Source organism: Phlebotomus argentipes, unplaced genomic scaffold (genome assembly GCF_947086385.1).
Source record: "Phlebotomus argentipes unplaced genomic scaffold, Phlebotomus argentipes genome assembly contig_15, whole genome shotgun sequence".
NCBI lineage: Eukaryota > Metazoa > Arthropoda > Insecta > Diptera > Psychodidae > Phlebotomus > Phlebotomus argentipes.
This window is the reverse complement of record NW_026776181.1, coordinates 3,796,826-3,816,532: the sequence shown is the minus strand read 5'-3', so window position 1 is coordinate 3,816,532 and position 19,707 is coordinate 3,796,826. Positions and strand designations below refer to the sequence as shown.

The window sequence follows — 19,707 nt, the reverse complement described above, 5'->3', positions numbered from 1 at the left end:
GTCTTGCTCTATGCCAAATTAAATGTTTGATCAATTTAATGATCACCTTTTTCTTCGTGCCTTGGAATTAATCACGTGTGTTTCATGTGGCATTTTTCATCTAACTTCTATGCTTCTCGCTGGCAGATAAATTTCAAAATAAATTACTTTTAAATTTATTTAGCAGCTAAGCTTTTAAGAGCTCAAATTGAGGATTTTTTCACACAGCGGCAAAACAACTTTTTATTCATCATATAGTAAAATATCCATAGAGAATTTTGAGATAGAGCCAATAATTTAATATCTGGCAACGAGACAAGATCAACAAGTTGTGTTGGAGTATCATAGGTCCATAATTTGTTGAATGATTCTTCAAAAAACCTCCATCTCCACCCAGAAGCTATAATGTTAATCAAAGGACTCCCAAGGAGATGAGAAGAGCAGCCAAGATCACTCTTCTGTATATGCACGTGAGTGCGAATGTTGGCGTGTGTAAATATTTAAGGTGAACAATTCGCCAAGTCATTAGACTTTAATTTGTATTGACATGACCTTCCATGAGGCTGGATTCTACCTCTCCAATATTGAGGTATTTGGCATTGGGAAGAAACGCGATTGAGAAGAGTGTATTGGAAAAAAGAATTGATTTAGATTTTTAACAATATATTGGATGATTCAGCTCTTCTCCGCCAACAATTTTGTGGTGTCTGCATTGAAATGTTCACAAATCCCCCATTCAATGGGGGGAAAAACAAGCAATTAAGGCAAATTCAAATCGAATTGTGTGACTACTGACTTAGATTAATAAATTCTTCGCCTTTTTGTACGCCATCGAATGAACTCATGGGGAAATTTTTGTCTTCTTTTCCTTTACAGCGCGCCCCATTCAGCCAGATTGGAATTGTGTTACTCCTAAGTTGAGCTACTGTTTCTCCATTGTGTTGAAAAATTCCACGTGAAATTGCCTCGGTAAATAGAATGCACGATCAATTGAATTGTGAAAAATGATGTCTCTTAATTGAGTCTTCCTCAAATATTCCTCCTCCTTCTCCGTTCCACACTCAACATTCCGTTCATTTATACAACATTCAACAGCGAAAAGTCCAAATTTGATAGACAAAGCATCTCATTCATATGAATATCTCGACAATTTATCAAATACAATTTCCATGTTAAATTATGCTCCACCTTCAAGTGCGCCAGAGAGAAACATTAAGTCCCAAATTTCAACTATAAAATGTTTAATTTGTCTCTAGATTCACTAAAATGTGTCTGTGATCGTTTTAATTGCTCAAACCTATTGTAATCCACGCTGGTGAGATGGATGGAATAGACAAAAAATTAATATTCCCTAAATGCTGCGCACCTTAAATGTCTCTTTAATGAGTTCTCATGTCAATTAAAGTGGATGGAAAAAGCTTGACTTTTCTGGTGGGGCGAAAAGCTTGAGTATCCGGAAAAAATTGCCACTCAAGTGCCCCAAATAAAACTCTCTAACTCCAATGAAATTCTCTCGAAAGGTTGCTAAATTCCGCAAAAGAAGCGCTTTTTGAGTTTCTGTTGAAATCCATGCAAGTACTTTAATGCGGTATTAAATGCTGAAAAGCTCATTTGCACCACTTTATGTTGTTTTGGTTTTGTTCTTTCAGTTTTCAGAAGAAAGCCAAAATCTTCGGCAAATAAGAAAGCAAAGGATTTCATTCCGAATTTTCCCAATTTCCACAAATTATCCTCGCTCACGCAAACAACCTGACAAACGCCGAAATGTCCAGTGAGAAGTTATTGTTCTTTAATTGGACTAATGCCATGGAATCAATTTGAGCGGCATTAGCCACGACATAGAGCCTATTTGTCAATGGATTAAATTGTATTACAACATGTGGCCTGTCGCCGAATCGGGCGTGAGGGATGAGAATTGAAGTGTCTCCCACAGAAAAGGTGAATTGAGGCGCCCCTCGAGGTGAGTGTTGTCGCACAGAGTGACGGAGATGCCACCTAATCTGATGATGAAACGCGCAACACAATTAAATAATGATTAATTCTCTTTACATGCCAAATTACGAGTCACCAAATTTTCCCGCCGAAACTGTCAGAAGCAGCACGGCGCGAAGAAGCGCTGAGACTCTTCCGTGGCTTCGTGCCTTCGGCTCATTATCCTCCTAATGACGGTTAAGTGTGGTGCAGAGAAGAGTCTCGGGGAGGGCGAAATAATGGTGAAAGAGAAGACACACTCTGTGGTGGCCCCCAGAGGACAAAACGGTAGCAATCATTATAACATTGGTAACTATTATGAACCTCCACAATCTTCCCATCTACACCAAATCAGAAATTGACACTGGGCTGCTAAATTTTCAGTGTATGCGCACATCAATTATCTGATGGCTGTGGTGAGATTAGAAACACAAACAGTGCTTTTTTCTGGGTCTCCTTCCTTCCTCGAAAAATAGAAATTAGCTTCGACTAAATTACAGCTCTGACTGTGGGGAAAAAGCATAATGCAATTTGCCGTATCTCCTTCTGCTCAGCAATTCTGTGACACTTTACCAAATTACATTTTAAAAATTACAATTTATATACATATATGGAAAAGCAATTGCCAAAGCAATGAAACACAGCTGAAATTGTCGATTTTGTCCTAAATCTACATCACGCAAGCACTAATTTGGGGGCGTGATTTGGAAAATGTGTAGCAAAATTTGCTCATTAAGTGCGATTTGTTATGCACCACATCGCAACATTCCATCCCAATTGCCGTGGGCAAGTGAAGATTTCGCCACTTTGGTCGCATCCGCAAGAACAAACTCCGCAATTTTCTCACATTATACAATGTATCACTATTTTGGCGATCGCGTCGCAGCCCAAGAAATGCCACTCTCGCCCAATTCAACCCTTTTCCGGCGCGGGCAGCTTTTGGAAAGTCATAAAGAAGCACTTTGGCCAGGGCCAAATTGCCCACCGATGAAATTGCCCATTGAAACTACCTTCGTGACACTCTTTCAATGATTGCACGAAGGTGAATAAATGAAGCAATTAAATTGTTATTTAATTATGTTTGAGCTGTAATATAATTTTTCAATCATGTGCATGAAATTTCATGTAGTGAATCACCCCAAAACACGAAAATGCTGGATATTACAATTCGTAAATGTATGTTATTAATGAAATTGTATTACGAACAGAAATCCGGAAAACTGCCATCAAGTGTTAGACCCTCTTAAAAGCGTCCCTCGAGGAGTTCAAAGGGTTCGCGCCAAACATATCAAATGATGGTGGATAGAAACAGATGTGACATGAGCAATTTTGTGCAGAATGAACAGTTTTATTTGGCGGTTCATTTCTTAATTTAAATTGAGAAATAACTCATCTGCAGAATATTGCTGGAGCCTCTGTCCCAAATTCCAATTAAAATTCACGAGATATTTTGACAATTTGCTGATTTATCGATAGCAACATTATTGGCATGTTGAGAGAGAAAAAAAAAGATTTTCGTCTGTGTAAATTCAATTTTGATCATTCAGTCAAAATACTCGGCATTCTCCTGTGTGTTCTCCAAGCATCATCTATTGAGGCCTCTATAATATTTGACCCTTTCATCGCTATCGCGCATCTTCGCCTCTTGTTCTTGTGCCTTATTCTATCGCATACCACGAGTGATCAATTCCGAGCCGAAAGACCGATGCGAGGCATTCCAGTCACAGAAATATGTTAATTCTTTTTCTGATGTGCTATCGGGAAGAGATCATTCCTGGGCCACGATGTGGAGATACTGCTGAGTGAACAACACCAAATTATGTTCTGTTAAATTAGTTATTGACAACCAATTAAGATCTTATCGCCTTTATTATATGCTAAATTGGTAACACAGTACCTGCATGGCGTTTCATTTTATAATTCGCTCTCCCGATCATATTTAATTTCTCATATTTAAGCAATTTGCAGGCCACGGCCATCGCCATAGTGTGGAGAAATTGAAAAGAAGCTCTCCGTGCGGCAAGGAGGCGAAATCGATACGCGCCCGAGTGCCGCGACCATCGCCAAGGAAGTGTAATGAGAAAGAGTAATGATGATGGAAGTGAATATGAATTAACTTCTCTTCAATATTAATACACGTTATAATGCGTGGTAATTACTGAGCATAATAGTATATGAGCGCGATATCCTCATTCTCGGCCTCGGCGATATTCACCCCTGATTAGCTCCCAACAATACCAGAAGCCTAATAGACACCACAATTGGCCAACATTAATAGGACGCACAGATCCCCAGACATTCCATCATTCGGCCCGAATTCGATATGCCCCCCGAATGATTTGTATGGTCTTTTAATTGGTTTTCGTTAACGTACATTTTGTTTTCTCCTCAGCCGATCCAAATTCGATAAAAGCCTCACTTTTCCCGACAGTCACCGTGACACTCCACTTCCAGGCCAGACCTTTGGGAATTCGGCCTCTCTGGCCGTTCGGCACTGGGTGAAAAATCGACTATTGGCGCCGCTCGATGCTTTTTTCCCGAAAACACACCTCTGCACCATTCTTTAATTATTGCAATTCGTTCCTCATCCATGTGTGCTTTAGATCAACAAAACAGCCACAGCACTTTTTTTCCACCTCCTCAGCATTACCCGAGATAATTATAAATTGTTTATTTCATTAGTGATCCGGTATCGATTGAGGAGTTTATTACCCAGGAAAACAGCCGCGAAAGAGTGGAATGCACGGTGAGGGAGAGAATGGCTTGTATTTTGAAAATGACCATTTGATGAATGAAGAAATATGATCTAATTCAAATGAATGCCTTGAAGTATCATTTTGTGATCATTGATCAGTTTTTATTCTCTCTCTCTCTCTGCTTTTCAGAGATCCAACAGACAAGATATGAGTTGCTATTTACACTCGAGCAATTCTTGTTAATCCAATAATGCTTTTCACTCTCATAAATTACAATCAAAGAATTGAAATATAGAGTAATTTAAGCCACTTCCAGAAGGGCAAACAGAACAGATTATAGCGTGAATATATAGAGGACTCAATATTACGGCCTGTAATGCTGTTAATTGGTGAATTTTTAATACAACAATATCCACCTGATAAACCCAACCCCACGTCAAATACCGACCTATTTATTATACGGCATAAAATTAAATTTCATTAATGTCGGAGAGAAACGCGAGCTTTTGCCTCAAACATTTCCTCACCTCATTCACCCAATTGTTCACCTCTTGTACTCTCCGTGTGTGTTCATTTAATTAAAATATTTAATTTACATGCTAAAGACGTGATATTTGGGAAAATAGCCAGAGAAAAAAAACCACACTTCACTCTGAAATCTTATGAATAATTTCAAGCGCGCTGGAAAATTCCCATCTTTTGCCAGCAATTACCACTTTAATATGGCTTATTGAGATGAAAATGGATATTTTTTCAATTAACGATAAACCGGCACTGCGAAATTAAGGTCTTAAATTTAATAAAAAGTGCCAGCCACATTTAATGAAGGCATCTTGTGCGGTGGTCTCTCGAAGGAAGTGTAATTAATTGATTTCTTGTCTGAAATTGCTCCTTCGCCAAAATGGATTAACATCTTGGGCTCTGAGTGGGGATTATTCATTTAAAAGTGAACTGATCGTGTGTATAAATTCTATCGCACAATCTAATTTGCTCAATAAATACGTAAACACGCATAAATAACAATTAGAGATCAAAACATTGACTGAAAATATGATCTATAAATTATATCAGTTGAAAAAAAGCACACTTCTTTGGCAATATTTTTGCTGAATTATTAATTTGCACACTGTTGTGTGCAAAAGAAGCACCACAGCTTTGATGCAGTCCTTCTTAATTTATATAGCATGCATTTAATTCCGACTAATTGCTTCTCTGTTGATATACATTCCTTCAAAACCAGCAGAAACATCATCATTTAGTCTTGCCAAAAATTCAATTATCTCGCTAAATAAGAGTGAAAAATGCCCATTATTCGCTTAGGTCAGTTCATCATGAATACGAAATATATTTTGCTTGAACAAAAAAAATAATAATTTAAACGACTTAACGTGAATTCTCGCGCGTATCTTTTCGAAGATAAATTTCACGTCATTATCATTTCCAGTCATTATTTTTCTGACTGTGTGAAAACTTATATCTTTCATTTTGGACTCAATTTTTCTTCCTCCCTCTCTTATTGTCTTTTCACCTTTTTTCTCTCACTTCTTTTCTTTTATTTAGCACAGCAACATTTTTTCTGGGTAAACGAAGATAATGCAATAAGTGCAAAAATTGCTCAGAAACCATAATTTTCACATAAACAATCCTCACATAACACAATATCGAGGATGTGTGCATAAGCAAAGTGCATTCGATTCGCAAATTGCTGGTGCTTTTGGCGTGAGCAAAAACCTCAAGAGGGGGTGAATGAAGGGTGAGAAGGAAAGTGTAATGAAAAACCATTGCAAATTGATGCAAAATTATTCATTGGGAGCCTCCAATAATATTGCAAATATTACTGATCAATTGCTCACACAGATCGAACGCGCTGCACAATACCAGAAAATTGGCGTGATGTACTTTATATTCTCTCATATTTCATCCATTACCTCCTTCGTATCTTTTGTCTTTCTGCCACAGAGCATTGGACAAAAAGGAGGGATTTTCCTTTATTCCACATCTCAACTCTCTCTCTCTCTCCCTCCTGTTCTTCACCCTCCGCGAAGGAGGGAAAGATCAATTGCTGTGGCTAATTTTATTCTCTGCTCTCTGTTTTGTGGCTTAACAAAATTATATATGCGCACTTGAGCAGAGTTGACCAAATTACTCGATTCCTCTAGACGGAAGATTCAGAAATTTAATCTAAAAAGACTAACAATTAGAGATTGGAAGAAAGGACAGAGAGAGAAAGTAAAGAGTGACTATTAACATTCACGTGAGACAATTATACTTCTTGAGACAATTCCTGGCAGATTCAAAGAAAATAATTATTAAGATCCTCGCTAATGAAAACCTCTGATCCTTCACTTGATTCACCAGATAGGATAATTCAATGTAGTGAAAATTGAGTGAATAAGGAATGGGTTATTATGAGAGACACTCAATTGCCAATGATCATGGAGCAATCTAAGCTGAGAAGTCATGTTTTGTCCACGATAATTTGTCGTCAACAATATTGAGGGAATCCTGCTTTAAGCTCAGAGAGACTATTTAAGCCACAGCATAAGAAATCAGGGAGTTTGCTCCGTTATTAATCAATTATAGCCGAAAGAGCAGAACAGTGTTTGTGCGGGATTCGAATTCCAGCCCAAGGCTGGAAGCTCAAACCATCGAATTTTATTCAATCATCACTTATCTGGTCTATTATCAACTCTGATGGCATGTCCAGGGAAGACGCCCTGCAAACGAGGAAGGAAAAGGGAGGGAAAATAATGTGATGAAAGATGTAATATGAAAATGAGACCGCGATCAAAACTGATCAATTATCACATTGTGGATTGGATACGTGGCAAAACCACCACATTGATCATCTCACTGAGCATTTTTCCACACAGAAAATCAATCGGGATTTTTTCTTTCTCTCTTCCACAAATTTTCAATATTCTTCCTCTGCCAAGACTGGCGCGCAGTCCAATCACAATCTCAATATTCTCCCTGGCACGCATTAAAGTGATTTAATGGGAAAATGGGGAGAGATTGACCTCGTCCAGCTTTTAATTCCTTCCGCGTGGACAGATTTCTCTCCGATGAATCATCCCATTTAATTTCCTCGCTGAGACATTAAATTAGCCTCATGAGGTGATCAATGCGGAGCTGATGAGCATTCAAGATGATTGAGGAGTGTGAAAGAATTAGAAGAAATATTACATCTCGCTCAATTTGCATAGACTGAGAGGTATCATTACTTCATTGAGGAAAATTATGAGCCTCCGCAGTGAGAAATATGCTCAAGCGGTGCCCATTTGGAAGGAGGAACCCGCTAAAAACAGGCGGAGTCACCGTGGAAATCGCACGAAACCAGAAAATAGTCGCACACGATCAGCGATCAGATCGAAACTGACTATCTTGAAATTTGTAAATTCTTTATTTAAACGGCAGTCGCTTCAGTTTCAATCCTCGCGGCTTCCGGACGAGTTTCTTCCTCTCCTCGCGATGCTGTCTTATCTGATTTGCACGCACTCTCATGCCCTTGCTTCCGGATCCCACGATGAACTTCATCTGCCGGCCAGTCGAAGTTTCTTCGACTTTGAATGCATTCGCTGCACTCTCTTGCTTAGCCACCCGATCACCCAGCGTCATTTGCCTCCTCTTGCTGCTCTTCTTCACATCCCAGCCCACATTCAGATCATCCTCTTCGCGGACCTTAATAGAATCCTGCTCCTGAACCGCTTCTTCGCGTCGCTTCTCCCTTTGAATGGCCTTGTACTGCTTCTTCACGTCCTTCGTCCACCGCTGATCGTCATCAGAGCTCTCATCTGCGTCCTCCTGCTCAGAAAAGAGATCCTCATCCGTGCTCTCATGCACAGCATTGTCGTCTTCCTGAAGGACCGTTGGCGTGACTTTTGGAATGACCGTTTTGGCGGGTTTCAACTTCTTCAGATGCGCCAAGACAGGCTTCAGCATCTTAAACTCCTCAGCGCCCTCGTCAATTGTGAAGTCAGGATCCGCGAAGAGAGCCGAAAATCTCTGATCTTGCATCAGAGATTGATTTTCCGTGTCTATCAATTTCTCTGCCAGATCCTTGTTGACTTTAGGCAGATTTGTCTTAATCTCCACACGACTCGGTCGCGCCATCTCGATCTGCTGACGCGCCTTTTGCTTCTTATACCGATCGAAGGAGTAATAATCCACCGCCGAGCGCGCCTTTCTATACAATCGAATGTCCACAAAGTAGCCATGCATGTAAGCTCTCAGCAAATTAGTGCCTTTGAGGTCCTCCAGATTGAGTTCCGCCAACTCCTGCTTCGTCACGAACTTGTAATCATCGTAGATGTTCTGCACTAACTCCGTGTCCAGTTCCTCAGTGAGATTGTCTAGGAAGGAACACCATTTGGGCGCCGGTCCCAACTGAGGCACGTAGAATGTCTGCATCCGCTTGTCCTCCTGCGCGAAGAACAGCATTCCCGTGTTGGCGATTGTACAGAAATCATTAAATTCCGACGAGGATTCAATGAATGTCAGCTGCTTTCCTGTATTCTCATCCCACATCTTCAGAACTCCACTGTCCATCGAGTAAACGATGGACTGATTGGGATTGAAGTTGATCCTCTTAATAGGAAGGTTGTTCATGTGATCTTTTGTGGTAAAGGGACGATTTGATCGCAGATCATACAGAAAAATCTGTCCATCACTTGTTCCGGCGCCAAATTGCAGCCCATTCTTGAACTTGAGGGCAGTTATCGAGGGTATGTGAGTGCCATCCAATCCTGTATTCTCCATTGTCACCTGCACAGAGGCGCAGCGGGACTTTTGCCGTGGATCCCACGCCTCGACAGTTCCCTTCTCCGTCCCGATGCACAGCAAATGGTGTTCCGGATTGACTTCGCAGACATTATTGATCGGAGATTGTGTCTCGAACGACTGCGAAAACTGCCCGCGCTCGAGATTGAAGCGATAAATCTCCTGCAAGAGACACCAGTTAATACATTTTCCGGGAATTTCTCATCATCCGGCAACTCACCGGAGAGGAAGCCGCCAAGAAGAGGTCACAAGAAGGCGTGTGGTAGGCAAGATCCCTTCCAAACTTGGGTATTCGCAATCTGTAGTGTCTTCCCGGAGCTGTGTGGAACTCGATGTGCCTGTCGCACTGCAGGAACACAATCTTGCTGTAGTCCTCACTGAGGATCTCAAAGGTGACCACCTCGGAATCGAAGCACCGCTCAAACTTCACTGAGAGGTTATTGAAGTCATAACACTTAATCCGTGGCTTGTACGTTCCCGTGGCGATGACGAACTGATTGTCCGGCGTCACCTGAATACTCGTGGACACTCCAGGCATGTCAAAGTCCTGAATAAGATCGATCTTCCTCCGCAAATCCCCATTTTTGTTCAGTAATTTCTTCTTCTTCTGGTCAGTCAGCCACTGCAAACGAAACATTGGTCATTTTGGCGCAAATACAAGGAATGTTGCACAACTTACATCTGGGAGGGATTTTCCAGCACTCAAATTATAGATTTTCACCTCATTCACGTCTGTTAGGGACATTTTTCGGGGAGAAAATCGCAGGAATTCTCACGAAGAAAATGTAAACACGTGAAGCGTGCTCATGACAGCTGACAGGGTTGCCCAAAATATGCGCGGCGAAGCGGGCAACACTTCGCCTCCCGCGGTTCAACCAATTCGAATTTTGAGCTGAACTCAGGCGAAAAGCCAGCCGAGTTGCGGTTTGTGTCTCGGCTCGCGGAAAAGCCGTTAAAATCTAATTATTTCTGGATGAAACGTTCAAAATCAAGATGAAAATGCCAAAAACCGTAGAAAATCCTTGAAAAATGCGCGCTTTAATACAGTAAATATAATCTTAAACTGTAATTTATTTCTCAGTCACTTCATACTTCACCCGGAGAATTGAGTTATCATCAAATGAAAACTCGTGTGTTTTGGTTTGATTTTCCTTTGGCTAAGTTTTCATAATTACAAGCCTTACAAGCTATTGTACTTCCAACTGCGACCTAGTAATTACGTCAATGAACTCTATTAAAACATCTCTTCTTCAACCTATATATTCTCCTGAATAATTATTATGTGTTATTGTGTCAAAAGATCAATCAATTTATGCAAAAGATAGAAAATTGATTCAAACAATCGTGGATATTGGTGCAATACACAGGTTAGTGCTTTATTTGTGCGTTCGTGATCAAGTGAGAAGGTAGTTCAGAATCATGACAGCCTCAGAATTGCCCACAATTGCTGAATTTTTTCGTGATCGTGAAATTTTCATCACTGGCGGCACGGGATTTCTCGGTAAAGCGGTGGTGGAGAAGATTTTGTACTCATGTTCGCATGTTAAGAAGATTTATTTGCTGTTGAGACCCAAGAGAAGTGTTTCAGTGGCCGATCGATTGATACAATTCAAGAACAATCAGGTGAATATTCTGTTTCCTCCTACAAATAATGCAGATACTCAACGATTTCCTCTTCCTTGCAGATCTTCAATCGCATCAGGGAGAAAGATGAGAGCCTCCTGGATAAATTGGAAGCTCTGAAGGGCGATTCAATGTGCCTCAAGTTGGGTCTCAGTGATGAAGACATCAAGAAGCTGGAGAATGTCTCAGTGGTGATAAACAGTGCGGCTATGGTGCGATTTGATGAGCCTCTCGGTCAGGCGATCTTCATGAATACGCGAAGTGCGCGGGAATTGCTGGGCATTGCTGAGAATCTCAAGCATCTGCTTGTTCTAGTGCACATCTCCACGACGTACTGCAATCCCAGCTATTCAGTGATTGAGGAGAAGATCTATCCGCCACTGGCCAACTGGCGAGAGGCGATAAAGCTGGCTGAGAATATGGATGAGGACACTCTGGAGGTTTTGGGGGCTAAATACATGGACTTCCAGCCAAACACTTACACTTTCACGAAGAGCTTAGCTGAGCAAATCATGAATGAGTACAGAGAGAAGCTTCCCATCATCGTCTTTCGACCATCGATCATCTCGCCGTCCGTGAAGGAGCCTTTCGAAGGATGGGTGGACAATTTCAATGGCATCACGGGAATCCTGGCTGTGGGCGGATCGGGAATAGCGCGAGTGGTTTACTCCTCCACAGAGGTGAAGAGCAATTTCCAACCGCTGGACGTCTGCGTGCGATCTCTGCTCGTGGCAACGTGGAAAGGCGCCCTGGCGCCCAGCAAAGTGCTGAAAGTGTACAATTGCGCCTCTAGCAGTGAGATGGAAGTGAAAGGATGTGAAATATTCGATCAAAGCCGCGCAATTGCGGCGAAAATTCCCCTCGACGAAATGGTGTGGATTCCAAATGCCATCATCACCACCAATTACTACTTCTACAAGATCTGCCTGCTGCTGATGAACATCTTCCCGGGTATGATTGTGGATGTGGTGCTGAAGTTGCTGAAGAAGAAACCCATCGCCCTGAACATTCTGCGGAAGTTTCACTTCGCCTGCTCTTCGCTGTCGTACTTCATGTTCAGAGATTGGTGCTTCATCAACGACAACTGCTTCAATCTGATGAATGACATCAAATGCGAGGACATGGAGAGCTTTGGCTTTGACTTCTTCGAAGGCATGGACTCATACGAGTACATGTTCAAGTCCAGTTTGGGCGGAAGGAGATTTCTCATGAAGCAGCCGGATGAGAATATTCCGCGTGCCAGAAGAAACTATCGGATTCTCTGGCTGCTCGATCGAGGACTGAAGCTTGTCTTCTGGAGCAGCGTAATTTACTACTTAGTCACGTGTTGTGATCTCTCGAATTTAAGAAGGAAATTCATACTTTGGCAGAGTTCTTAATACATTTAACGTCAGCAAAGGCAGCATTGAATGTTTTGTGGCGAATGGCGGAATAATGTTTCTATCTTACCCAATAAACTCTAATACAAATTTTACAATTGACGTCAATCGAAGGTCGAATTGACCAATTTTCGCTACCCTGAATGAGCCTCATTTTAAAACACCAGAATTCGCAATAAGTTCGAGAATAAACAGGTGAAAATATATTCACTACTCCCCAATTTTAACGTATAATTATCGGGCAATTCCCTTTGATTCATTTGTCAAGGTCTTGTGAGGATAATTTTGGCTATTTGCCGAAATGTAATTTAGTCCGTCATTAGTCGCAATCGAGAGCGCATAAGAAAATTAGCGCAATGGGAAAATTTGAACTCATTCCGGATTTCTTCGATGGTCGAGATGTATTCATAACGGGAGGATCGGGACTGATAGGAAAGACGTTGATAGAGAAGATTTTGTATTCTTGTTCGACTGTTAATAAGATTTTCGTGCTGTTACGGTCAAAAGGAGGCCGGAATGTGGAGGAGAGGCTCGAGTGCCTTAAGAAGTCCGATGTAAGTTCAGGTGTTCCGTCGTGCACTGCTGGGAAATCTCTAGTTTGACTCTCGTTGTGTGTCGGCAGGTGTTCCAGCGGATCAGGACCAAGGCTCCGGATTTGTTTGACAAGATGGAGGCTGTTGAGGGGGACATTTGCGAGCGAGGACTGGGTGCGAATGTCTTGGCCACTCAGGAGAGACTCGCGAATGTGTCTGTGATAATTCACGGAGCGGCGAGTGTGCGCTTTGATGATCCCCTGATCAAGGCCGTCAACATTAACATATGCGGCACGAGAGAGATCCTGGATTTTGCTGAAAAGCTCCCGAAACTCAAGGTTTTCTTCCACATTTCCACCACATTTTGCTATCCCGAGTACAAGTTTCTGCAGGAGAAATTGTTTCCGCCCTCAGCGGATTGGCGAAAGATCCTGGCGATTGTTGAGAACCTGGACGAGGAGGTGGTGTACGCCATGGAGCAGAAGATCATAGGACATCAGCCGAACACCTACACCTTCACGAAGAACCTCTCTGAGCACCTGGTGTACGAGTATCGACACAAAGTCCCGATCGTCATCTACAGACCGTCGATCATGACGCCTGCCGTGATGGAGCCCTTCGCCGGCTGGAATGACAACGTGAACGGGCCTGTGGGCATCATGATGGCCACGGGCAGCGGCCTGATTCGCACCCTATTCACAGACCCGAAGATCGTGCTGGACTTCAACCCCATCGACGTGACTGTGAAGGGGATGATCATCGCCATCAAGCGCCAAGGCGTGCGCAGCATAGAGGAGATCTACTCGTCGGACGTTCCCATCTACAATGGCTCCTCTGGGCAGGTGAACCCGGTCACGTACTACGAATTGGCGATGCTGGGCAACTCCTGCATCCCCATGGTGCCCTTCGACTACTTCGTGTGGCCCATAAGCTTCATCGCCACGACCTGGTTCCTCCACTTCTACATTCGCCTGCTCTTCCTGCAACTCGCGCCGTCCATCCTCATAGACTTCGTCATCCGCCTGGCAGGGCGTCCGCCGATCGTGATGAAGCTGCAGCGCCGTCTCTACCTCGCCCAGATCAGTCTGGCGTACTTCATGCGGCAGAGATTTGAGTTTGAGAACGCCAACCACGTCTCTCTGCTCAGCGATCTGCGCGGCAGCGACGTTGACTGCTTCAGCTTCAGCTACTACAAAGATGTGGATCACATCCTGTACTTTGTCATGTGCATCCTCGGCTCCAGGCGCCACATTCTGGGCCAGAAGGACGACACACTGCCTCTGGCCAGACGGAGATTCAATCGCATGGTGTTCCTGCGCAACACCCTGCAGACCCTCTTCTACGCCTTCATCGTGTGGTTCGGCTTCAATTATTACAAGAAACACTACGCTCTGGCCACTTAAGTGACCAGCACTTTTAGTCACTGCATCTCATTACACTCACACAATGCGTCTCTGTCGCACAGGGCATCCGGGTTAGGATATTCAATGAACTCACCTTGCTATTTGGGGTACCTTTCGTCGCTTCTCCACGATTTCCATTCAATTCATTTCGCACGCTGCAAATTTCCTCCTTCTGCCTTTGAACAGAATATCGCGAAGAATAAATGCTCAGCCCAATTGTTGGTTTTCTTTCACGGTGGATCTTCTTTTTGGGGCTTTAAAGTGACTTCTGAGATGTTTAATGTATAGAGAATTTTGGAAATAAAAGTATGTCTCAATGATTGATGACGTCAGTAATTATTCTGGACAAGAAAACGCATTGAATGTAGATGAATGTTTCTTTAAGTTTACCAACCTTCGTCGAATTCTCAAAATATAGGTCATAGTCTTCCAAACTTTGGCATTTCCATGAGTTGTTTGTATCAATTGATTAACCCTTTAAGACTAAGTGTCTTATGAGATTCTGATTATAGACTTTCTCTGAGGCCTTCTTTAAAAATTCATCTTTTGCTAGATTAAATGGGTGAAATAAGTCTAGTTTTACCCTGAAATAAAATATGTAGAATGTAAGGTTTTGACCTCAGCTATAAGAATAGTTTTTGTCACTTTAGCGACTCTAGAAATGATTATACTAAGTTATAATGTTCGAATGGGAGATGGCATTTTGCAAAACCTTTCTAATGAATCTAAATTTATTCTAATCGTATAATTGGAAATTGACTTAAGATCTCTTTTAAATCTTTCTTCTGAAATCTAGATCCCGAAAGAACTTTGAGCCTAAAGTGGGGATTTTTTCGAAATGTCTTGATGCAGTGATTTTAAAGTCCAGCTCTTAAAATGAATTCTAAATTTAGATGCTCCGCACCTTTCAATTCCAAATCATTGGTAAAAAACCGTGAAAGCACACACGCGTGAAGAGCCAAAAATCCATTCAGCCATTATGGTCAAAAGTGCGACGTTATTATGTTCAATATGTTGATTTTCAATTGTCACCTCTGTTCGCCAATACATAAATCAAAGGAGAAACAATAGTCAAGTATCAATATTTTTGATAGAATGTGCGTGAAGGAGGAAAAAAGACTGTCCGAGAAGAGAGACACAATATTTCCGTTGGGATAATGTTATAACATTTGCTTATTATCATATTCATTCGCACAATACAACTCAGAGTCTCGAGAGAACGCTTGATTTGCAATTAATGGAATTCATAATTGTATGTTATACTCGACGCTGTGTTCAATAAATGTAAAAAGATAATATTTCTCGACTTTAGTGCACGTCAATATACGAAGGTGTGAACATCAATGTATAGTTTTCTAGTGTCGAAGAGGGTGGAAACCGTTCAAACTGAGAATTTCTCATTCTCAGGGGTGAAAAGGAGGGAATCTGAGCAGAAACGGTGGGTTTTTTTGCATTCTCATTTGGAATTTCCAAGATAAGAAGAGATGTATTATTTGTTATGCGCATAAGACGCGAAATATGATATAATTTTCACACAGAATGTGTCCTTGTGAGCAAATTCTAACGCTTCACGCTTTCCATCGAGTCATTCTCACATTAGCTGGACGGAACTATTTGCAATTTTAAAGAGGTGTCTCCGACAATTAACAATTGTGCCGTCTGACGAATTAAATATATCGGTGAAACAGTGAAATAATTACAATGAAATTTATATGGGGGAACTTTTTGTGTTCATTCCCAGCGAACGGACAATCATTCAGAGTGAAGTCGCTCGTTCGAGCACAACATTTGCTCAGAAATAGTGCTGAAAAAGCCCGGGAGAAATCCTGACTTATCCCGTTTTTTTCCCTCTGTGAAGTGCTAATAACATCCTTTCACCATGTATAGAGCGATGGACGTGAGTCTTCTGCCCACCATCCCGCAATTCTTTGCGGGACGGGACATCTTCATCACGGGCGGCAGTGGATTCATGGGTAAGGCGCTGATCGAGAAGATCCTGTACGCCTGTCCCAGCGTGGGCAACATCTACATCCTTCTGCGTCCGAAGAAGAATCGTGGAGTGGCGGAGCGATTGGCTCTGCTGAAGCAGGAATCTGTGTTTGAGCGAATGCGTCGCGACAAGCCGGAACAGCTGGACAAACTCGTGGCTGTGGCCGGAGATGTGGCAGTGCTGGAGATGGGAATCTCCGAGGAGGATGTGAGAGCCATGGAGAATGTCTCGATTGTCTTCCATGTGGCCGCGAGTGTGAGATTCGATGATCCGCTGAAGGATGCCATTCTGATGAATGCACGAGGAACGAGAGAAGTTTGTCGCTTTGCGGAGAAGCTCGAGAATCTTAAGGTGATGATGCACGTGTCCACGTCCTACTGCAATCCCGATTGGCATGACATTGAGGAGAAGATCTATCCGCCGTACGCGGATTGGGAGAAGGCCATCAAGATCGCCGAGACATATGATACAGAATTATTGGATATTTTCGCGCCAAAGTGAGTTTTCTGTGAAATGTCTGAAAATTTTCCGCAATACTCCAACGACGCGCGCTGTCATGAATAGATTTAAATACAATTGCTTATTCCAAAGTACAAAAGCATCAATTAAGTGAGTATTTTTCCCCACCATTCCAGGTACACGAGTTTCCAGCCAAACACTTACACCTTCACAAAGTCTCTGGCGGAGCAAATAATCAATGACTTCAAGGAGAAATTGCCGGTGATCATCTTTCGGCCGTCGATTGTTATCTCGTCGGTGTCGGAGCCGATGCCGGGCTGGATAGACAACTTCAACGGACCCGTGGGTCTGCTGGTGGGCTGCGGCCTCGGGATCAACCGCACGCTGTACTCGAATCCTGACAATGTGGCCGATTACACACCTGTGGACATCGCCATTCGCGCCATGATCTCGGCGGTGTGGAAGAGAGGCACGCAAGAGCCGCTGTAAGATCGCGAAATTCACTCACTTTACCCTCAGATCATCGAACATGTGGCTGAAATGGTTGAGATAATCAGTGATTACAGCTCTAAATCATAAATTACTCGCTCAATCATCCGCTCACCTCACGCGGTGCCTTAATTGCCTAATCACATGCTCATCTGATAAATCCAGTAATGATGCGCTGAGCAATTGTGGGAGGCGCAAACTTATTGCCGAAGGTCAAAGACTGTGCGAATCTACTTGTTTGCAATGCAAAAGATAGTTTTTAGCGATTTGAGGGTTGAAAAACTCATTAATGCTTCATATCTTAAGGTTGTTTGCTTTATTTTTTACACCACTGTCAAAGCTACAATTTTTCTATCATTTTTCTGATTTAAAGATGATTTTTAAAAGGTCTTGAAATTCTCTAAAGCTCTCAAGTATACAAAGTTTGTATGACAAACCATTTGTGAATTTCTACTGTTTGTCTTTCCGCGTTAGCAGAATATTTTGTCCAACTTTTCTGAAGAAACACTGTATTGTTTTGGACTAAAAAAAGTCTAAATCGAGAAGAATTTGTTTGCACACAAATTCTCAAATTAGAACAAATCTCTTAAGTTTCCAACTGATATGTTTGATGTGCAAAAATTCAAAGGAAATCCAAAGAATCGGCAACCAAAGTTCATGTCTGATAAGTGTTTCAGAGCTTTTCTTAGCAGAAATAATCTCTTATTCGATCCCAATTGGTATCAAGTCAGATATGAATTGACTTCTGTTCTGTTGCAGGGATCTTCTGCCCATCTACAACTGCTCCACATCCGACAAGCGACCGCAGACGTTCAACGACGTGGTGAATCTGGGCAAGGAGCTCTCGCCGCAGTGGCCCTTCGACCACACACTGTGGGCGCCCGGCGGCAGCGTGACCAACTGGAAGATGTACAACTACATCAAGGTGATCCTGCTCCACGTCCTGCCGGCGATCATCATTGACATGGCGCTGAAGCTGAGCGGCAAGAAGCCGTTCATCCTCAAGCTGCAGCGCCGCATTTATCAGGCCAATCAGGCTCTGGCGTACTTCGTCCTCAACGTGTGGACGTTCCAGAACAAGAATCTGTATTCGCTGAACGAGGGCCTGCAGGACTGCGACCTGAAGGCCTTCCAGTTCGACTATGAGATTAACACGGACGTGAAGAACTACTTCAGCATGGCGATCCTGGGCACGCGGCGGTACTTGATGCACGAGAAGGACGAGGACTTGCCGATGGCGAGAGCCAAGTTCAATCGGATGGTGCTCCTGGACAAGGTGGTCAAGACGATCGTGTACAGCGCCCTCACGTACTTCCTGGTCGTGCGCCTGGACATCATTCCGCTGCTGGTGCGCCTGACCAACAAGAACATGGCGCAGTACATGAATTGAGAGAAACTCAGCTCGGAAGTTATGTTATGAATTCTTTATTTTTTACAAATCAAAATGAAAATTGCGTGGCGATCCACTAAATATAAAATGGAATGGAAATTGTAGTAAACTTTTATTGCTCTCTCACGGGAAATTCCAGGCAATAAGTAAATATATTTCATATCCGCTTGATATTATCCAAGGATTAAATGCTATGTCATCTTAAGTTTATCTTCTTATGAGTTGTGTCTGTGTCCTCTTTTTAATTCTGGGAGTCTCAGAGTGTGTCTCTCTTGCGAAAAAGCATACAAAACAAAGTGTGTGTAATTGAAATGCAATGGACGAACACAATCTTCGGATAAAATGACAATAAAAAAATTAAGTCTTTTGCGCGTTGGAAAGGAAATCCATTTCTCAAAGACAAACTTCCTAACAGACCCTGAATTTGGTGGATTCAAATAGGCGCGATTGTCCTTAGGCATTAACACATAAATATTCTTTTTTTTCTCATATCTTGCTTTGCTAAATAAATATTCACTTCGCTCCTCTTCTTTTTTTCATTTTCATGAACATTGTTTTTTTCGGGTTGCGCGTTCCGTTGCTGACCAAAAAGTAAGGCAGAAAAGAAAATACAACACTGGTGTTTTTTTTTCTTTCACATAAAAAGGCATTTAATTGCAATTTTTACGCTTTTTCATATACTCATTTTTAATAAAAATAAATAATTCTTACATTACATTTTGATCGGCAATGAATGTTTTCCTTTTTTTTATCTAAATTTTAAGAGAGAAGGAATGCACTGATGGTCGTGGCTTTTTTTCTTCTATAAATCAATAGAGCTGGATAATTATAAAAAGAAAAAACTAATTTTCAGCATTCAAAATTAGTACATCAAAACATGCTATAAGAAAATTATAATGTGTAATAATGAATAATAATAAATGGACCACCTTCGGCTAATCTTGTCTTTCTCTTTTTCGCAAAAAATCAAAACTTGAATCAATTAGAAAGAAAAAATGTTGGATATCTTCTTATCT

At 42.0% G+C, this 19,707-nt stretch overlaps 4 protein-coding genes across 4 annotated transcripts; 3 read left to right on the top strand and 1 right to left on the bottom strand.

The window, feature by feature from the left end:
• Nucleotides 1–8,030: 8,030 nt before the first annotated feature.
• On the bottom strand, nt 8,031–10,243 carry LOC132261525 (nucleolar protein 10). The gene is made up of 3 exons (XM_059760371.1): nt 10,105–10,243; nt 9,646–10,047; nt 8,031–9,587 (listed from the first exon to the last, which is right to left on the bottom strand). Exons 1-3 carry the CDS (start codon nt 10,168–10,170, stop codon nt 8,049–8,051), a joined length of 2,007 nt encoding a protein of 668 aa, XP_059616354.1. The 5' UTR covers nt 10,171–10,243; the 3' UTR covers nt 8,031–8,048.
• Nucleotides 10,244–10,640: 397 nt separating this feature from the next.
• On the top strand, nt 10,641–12,753 carry LOC132261952 (putative fatty acyl-CoA reductase CG5065). The gene is made up of 2 exons (XM_059761018.1): nt 10,641–11,048; nt 11,111–12,753. Exons 1-2 carry the CDS (start codon nt 10,845–10,847, stop codon nt 12,425–12,427), a joined length of 1,521 nt encoding a protein of 506 aa, XP_059617001.1. The 5' UTR covers nt 10,641–10,844; the 3' UTR covers nt 12,428–12,753.
• Nucleotides 12,754–12,783: 30 nt separating this feature from the next.
• Nucleotides 12,784–14,363, top strand: LOC132261524 (putative fatty acyl-CoA reductase CG5065). The gene is made up of 2 exons (XM_059760370.1): nt 12,784–12,981; nt 13,050–14,363. Exons 1-2 carry the CDS (start codon nt 12,784–12,786, stop codon nt 14,361–14,363), a joined length of 1,512 nt encoding a protein of 503 aa, XP_059616353.1.
• Nucleotides 14,364–15,161: 798 nt separating this feature from the next.
• Nucleotides 15,162–18,800, top strand: LOC132262306 (putative fatty acyl-CoA reductase CG5065). The gene is made up of 4 exons (XM_059761536.1): nt 15,162–15,801; nt 16,251–16,850; nt 16,989–17,297; nt 18,061–18,800. The coding sequence occupies exons 1-4, from the start codon at nt 15,707–15,709 to the stop codon at nt 18,689–18,691; spliced, it is 1,635 nt and encodes a 544-aa protein (XP_059617519.1). The 5' UTR covers nt 15,162–15,706; the 3' UTR covers nt 18,692–18,800.
• Nucleotides 18,801–19,707: the final 907 nt, after the last annotated feature.